Consider the following 6,000-nt stretch of genomic DNA (forward strand, 5'->3'; position numbering starts at 1 on the left):
TCAGAAATGTGTGTGGTATCGCTGTAGGATATAAAGAAATCAGCCGCCGAGCTAAGGAAGGTCAGACGCAGAAGTCCTTGTCTCCCTTCTCGCAAATAAGGATCATGAGCAAAGCACTCAAACATCATGAGCATCGTGACAGGGAGTTAAAAAAACATGAGCCGATGTTGTTGTCTATAAATAAATAACACGTTCTGGGGTTTCATTCTCAGCCTTACAGTTTCGTGCCTTTAGAATCTTGTATTTTGCGTTCTTTTTTTCTCTGCATTGAGAAAAGATAGAAACATATTGTTCTGGGTTTGTTTTTTTTTTTTAATGCAATTGATGATCTTCCACAATCATTGGGTTCCAGGAACCGAAGCTTTAACACCCCCCTCCGCTTTCTCTTCCTCCCCCAAGAAGCATCTTGAGCCTAGTGATAAAATCCAGGCTGCAGCCAGCGTTGGGTGGGGTATCTACGAGGAAGGTGGTGTTGACATTTCCTGAGGCCACATGTTAATTGCTTTCTATCTCTCTCTAAAAGTTCCTTCGGGTCCCAGTAGGTTTGAATTTAGTAGTAAACATTTAAGCGGCATTACTTTATAGGACATCATCAGCTGTGTTTTGCTGCAGCGGTGGCAGCGTTTCCAGGCATGGAGGGGCTCATCTCTGCCAAAAGCGTATGTGCTTCCAGTGGTGAAATGCTCTTTGGAACCACTTTGAGCAAAATATATCTTAGTATTTCTAGAAAAGCAAGTGTTCGTCTGTGATCTTACTGAGGGCACAGGTGAAAAAGATGATCAGCTGTGAGGCAGTAGCAGGTAGCCCCAAGCTCCTTTGGAAAGCACAGGGAGAACAGGAGAAAACATTGTGGGGAAAGTTTATTGCTAAACAAAACACCTCCAGGTTAGGAAGGAGGCTCTGCCAGGTCGTAGCTACCATATGGCATTCCAGATTGTCTGAAGTGGTCTCGTGCACTGGGTGGGGGGGTCTGGGACCTTTTTGTTTCTGGCTTTGGCTTTACCCCAGAGATCCTCTGCCTTGGGCAAAATGCTCAGAACCACTTTGGCCTTTTTTTTTTTTTTTTTCCTTAAATTATCAGGGTTGGCATAATCAGGTGCAGCTCTATCGTCATCAGTGGGGATGCTGCCTGTTTTGGTCCTTAGCCCAAAACGCTGTGTGTAGATGTAAGTATGGCAGGAGCCTCTGCGCGTAGTGTTGCAAAGCTGGACTCCAGCCCACCACGTGCTCTGTGTAGCTCCCTGCCTCAGTCACGCTCACTTCAGCTTTCCCCGTATTTGCCATGCAGACCTCCCCATCCCTCCCACGCGGTGGTGGTCCCTCTCCTCCTGCTGCCCTCTTTGTGCCCTGTTGGGTCCCAGGCTGGTCCCATCCCTGCCGGCGGCTCCTCACCTGCATCTGCTGGAGGTTGCTCTTGGACGTGGTGAGCAGGAGCTGCGTGGTAGTGCCGGGTTTACACTGAGCCGCACATCTTTGCACTCTCTTCTCTTAATTGTCTGTTTCTGGAAATAAAGGGAACAAATAAAGCCCAGCACTCTGTGCAGTGCCGTTAACTGACCAGAAAAGTGTTTTGCTGCAGAGATGCTGGGTGGTCAAGTGGTTTGAGAACAAGGTTGGAAACCATCATCTCCTGAGTTTCCAAACTGTTCATGTCAGTGAGCCTCTCCAGGGCATGATGCTTCACCCCGTATGTCTCTGTTTACTATTGATAAAACAGAGCTATTAGTACTTCAGGGTGATCTCTTGGACCATAATTAGTGCAAAAACCCTCTGAGATCACTTGTTGGAAGGAGCTGGAGAGGTGCAGTGGGCTGCGTACTGCCAGCTTCCACCAGAGCCGAGTTTAGTGGTGCTGATTCCAAAACATCTCATTCAGATTGAATGGAAATGAAAAACTTTCCTCTAAGGTTTTTTGAAAGAGGACTGGTTTCAGGTGAGGTAAAGCAGTTTGGTTTTTTTTTTTTCTCAAAAAGGAATTTTTGACCAGATCAAAATCACTTTGATTCTGATGTTTTTCCATTTGTGTTGTGATTTTTTTATATACATCTTCTGAAAAAAAAAAAAAAATGATGAAGTGAAGGACTTGTTTGTTGATGTATTTTCTAACCCAGGCTTGACCACTACAGATGCTCTTGCTCTTGGCAGCTGAGTGACTTTGTTCCTGTGTGTGCTGGGCAGAGGGGAAGAGTGCAGCCAAAGAGCCAATGCAGGTCTCTAACATCACCCAAATGGCTGGATGTGCTTTAACACCCTGCCAAGCAGAGATGCTCCCTCCTGACCCTAGTGGCCATGGAATAGGCGATGTGGGCACTAATTGCTGAATATCACAATTGTGTTTTGATAAAAGTCTGCCGTTTTTCAAGGAAAGTGCTCTGGCTCTGGTGGCCTCAGAGCTAATGGAGCCTTGCTGACTGAGCCGCTACGGGCAGAGCAGAGGTTACGCATTAGCTCTGCTCACCCATTTAAAAAGGAAAACACAGCAACACAGCCGCTGTGGCTAAGCGAGTGACCCCGGGGTGGGGATGGAGATCACCTCGCAGCAGTAAGCTGCTTGTTAAGCCCTCTCACCACGTGTTGTGCTTATGCTGATGAGCAGAAGAGCGTTGTCCACTGCTGCCGAGCTCCTGGACAGGCAGCAGGACTCCTGGGGTCTCTGCCCAGCTCTCCCGCTGCAGAGTTCCTCGTCTTGCTGGGGCTCAGGTCATCCCCCCCAACACCGGGTGCCTCTGTTGCTTTTGCTTTCTGGACCTGGAAAGAGGGGGATTCATAGAATCATAGAATGGTTTAGGTTGGAAGGGACCTTGAAGATCATTGAGTTCCAACCCCCTGACATGGGCAGGGACACCTCCCACCAGCCCAGGTTGCCCAAGGCCACCTCCAGCCTGGCCTTGAACACCTCCAGGGATGGGGCCTCAACAGCCTCTCTGGGCAACCTGTGCCAGTGCCTCACCACCCTCACAGGGAAAAACTTCTTCCTAATGTTTGATCTAAACCTGCCCTCTTCCAGTTTATAGCCATTCCCCCTCATCCTGTCACTCCATGCCCTCGGAAAAGTCCCTCCCCAGCTCTCCTGTAGCCCCTTTAGGTACTGGAAGGCCGCAATAAGATCTCCCCAGAGCCTTCTCTTCTCCAGGTTGAACAGCCCCAACTCTCTGCTGCCATGCAGAGACTCTCAGAGCACTCTCATGCTGCCAAGGTGCAGAGACACGCACCTTACCCAGCAGGAGACTCCCTACTCACCGAGAGCCCCTCGTCTCTTGACGGGAGGAGGAGGGATGGTGGCACCGCTGGGATGGGATGCAAAGCCCTGAAGTTAGAGTCCTGCCCTGAATTCAGTATTACCCTATTGCTCTGTTGCTGTCCCTTAATTATAGCGGGAGAACAGCCTGTGTGTGGTACTTGTGAAGTTGCACAGTTGCGGACGTCCTTCCTGAGATGCTCCCACTCTGAGCAACGTTCCTTGTAAATTAAGGAAAATGATGTCATGCCAAAGAATTAAATAGCATCTCCTTGGGTGAGCTCAGCGTGTGCGTCCCCTGCATGCCCCAGCTTTGTGAAAATGGGAGCTGTCCCAACACACAAGTGGGTTCCTTGGCAGTCTGCTGGCATCCTTTCAGACAGCAAGCATTGTTAAGGAACTAACGCTAATTGCTCTGAGAGAATATGTCCTGTGCTGGGAATTGCTACCGTGCAAATGTCAAGCTCTTATCAGCCGCATGTGGGGTGCGCAGGGCGGGCAGGGAGGAGAGAGCGGGGCTGGCGGTGCTCATGCGGGGGGTGAGGAAGAGGGAGGCATTGCTTCTGTCCCCGTTAAGGATGCTGAGGAGTTCGGACCATTCCTTAAGTAAACATACCCCAGGGTCTCAATCCCATTTAAGCTTCAGCCGCTTTTATGCACTCGCTTGCAAGAGCTGCTTGGTTTTACCTTAGGATAAGGAGTGGGGCTGTGTTATTTCTCGGGACCTGGGTACCATGCCACCAGGCATCTCAGACCTCCAAGGGGTTCAAGCCAGCTCCTGCACTTTGTCAAAGCCAGCTCGAGTTGCCATGCCTGGCTCGGAGTGATAAATATGAACCGATGCCTTCTGGGAGAGTGGACAGAAGATTGTCGCCCCTGCTGCGAAGAAGCATTCTCATTTTGGAGCTTTGATATTCTGACCAGGGCTCTGAGCTCAGCATCCCGGGACATCCCATGCAGCTGCAGCCTGTTTATTCAATGTTTCATCCGGCACAAAAGCCGTATTTTACTGTCAGATGCTCTCCATTAGCTTCAAGTGTGAAATTATCATTCCCACCCTTTAACCAACCCCACCCTGGTGAGGAAATGAGGGAGAAAACAACCTCAAGGGCCGTTCGCAGGATGTGTACGAGCTGTCGCTTGTCAGCACAGAGCCTGCTTATGGCAGGAATTACTGCTCCGCTCTCAGGAGGGCCGGAGAGGAGCCCGGCTTGCAAATGCTGCAGCGTTACGTTCGTGTTGGTGCCTGGCAAAGCAGCCCCAGAGATGTTTGCATCCTTTGGCAGTCGGGTGGCATCAGGGCACAGCCCCGCAAAGCTCCCAGGGACGGCCAGGGGAGAGGAAATGCAGCTCTGCAGATGCTGCGCGGGGACGCGGTGGCCTGTCCCCATGGCCCTGGCTCCTTTCCCTCGGTGCTCTCCTGCTCTAAGCCCGAGATCGTCTCACGTCTCCTTGAGATGCCAAAACTGGCTGATGGGAGCCTGGACCACATTTTCCTTTCTCTTGTGAAGGCTGGTTCCCATAACAACCTGGCGGTGTGGGACTGAGGGATAAAGACATTATTTTCCTTTTCCTTCCTGCCTTCCAGATTTACCCTCTACGCAGTGGATACGCGAGGGAGACACTCAGAGCTGAGCACGGTCACCCTGAGGACAGCCTGCCCGCTGGTAGATGACAGCAAGGCAGAAGGTCAGTGTTGAGGTGCCTCGTTTTCCACAACAGAAGACATTTCCTACTAATTTTGCTTTTCCTGTATTCATTGTACTCCCTCAAGCCCCTCCAGTCCCTCCTCTCCCAGTGTGAAGGCTCCTGTAAATTCACCCACGGGCACAGGGATATTAATCTGGGGAGGGGTGACAAATTGCAAGAGTGTCCAGTAGCAAAGTCCCATCGGCTGGGCAGCTGGTGGCACCCCTGGTCCCGTGCCACACAGCGCCATGGCATCCTTCCCTGTGCACGGCCGTGGGAGCCGATAACGTGCGTTTGACACACGTCCCCTGGAAAAAGAGATCTCCTCTTGCAGAAACAAGAGAGGCTGTGCCGGGGCAGTGAGCGGTGCGGGACACTGGCAGCTCCGGGTGTTTAAAAGGATGCTGGTGGCAGCTGGTTTGGTTCTGAAACCGAAACACTGATAGAAGCCCAACCACTTCTGCACGTTTGCATTTTCCAGTTTTGAAACCAATCCCGTTTGTTCTCACTCCCAGAGCGCTTTGCTGCTTTTAAATTTACAAAGATTCCTCTAGATGAAAGGCAGCTTACCTGTTTTCTTTCTGGTTTGCTTTCCGTTTTGAAAAGCACACCAATGAAAGTTTTCATTAATGCTTTGCTTCATGTTCTTGCTAAGTGTTCCCAGGAAAAATGAGCAAACAGGAGACTAAAGTAAAGGAGGGAAATGGGATTTTGTGCTTTTTTTCCTTTCCAAAAAGAGATCTTTTTCTACAGCAGAGATGCGCCCTATTGTTTAATACAGCTGAGCTGCTCTAGTAGATACCCGCAACGATGATGTGCTGTATTTCTGGCTCAAGTACCACATTGTTATCAACAGTGTCATATTCTCCTGCCCTACCTGGGAGGGTAAGGCTGCGTCGGCCTGTGCTGGCAGCCCTCCTCCTCTCCTTCTCCCGTTCCTTCATGGAGTACTGCTGGAGTCTCTGGGGCTGTTCCACTCGTGCAGAGCACTGGCTGCAGGATTAGCCTGAGGAATTGCAAAATGCTCCCCAGGTCACTCAACCCTGCTGCAGGCAGCCCCAGGCCACTGGCAG

General features: G+C 50.7%; 1 protein-coding gene across 1 annotated transcript in view; it reads left to right on the forward strand.

Annotated features, from left to right (window-relative positions):
• The window catches only part of ASTN2 (astrotactin 2), a 321,046-nt gene that overhangs the window by 308,059 nt on the left and 6,987 nt on the right, over positions 1-6,000 (forward strand). The window contains exon 21 of the mRNA XM_009888090.1: positions 4,827-4,927. Coding sequence (XP_009886392.1) covers positions 4,827-4,927 — 101 coding nt within the window. The remainder of the gene's footprint in view (positions 1-4,826; positions 4,928-6,000) is intronic.

This window comes from Charadrius vociferus, unplaced genomic scaffold, assembly GCF_000708025.1.
Source record: "Charadrius vociferus isolate BGI_N301 unplaced genomic scaffold, ASM70802v2 scaffold56, whole genome shotgun sequence".
NCBI classification, from domain to species: Eukaryota; Metazoa; Chordata; class Aves; order Charadriiformes; family Charadriidae; genus Charadrius; species Charadrius vociferus.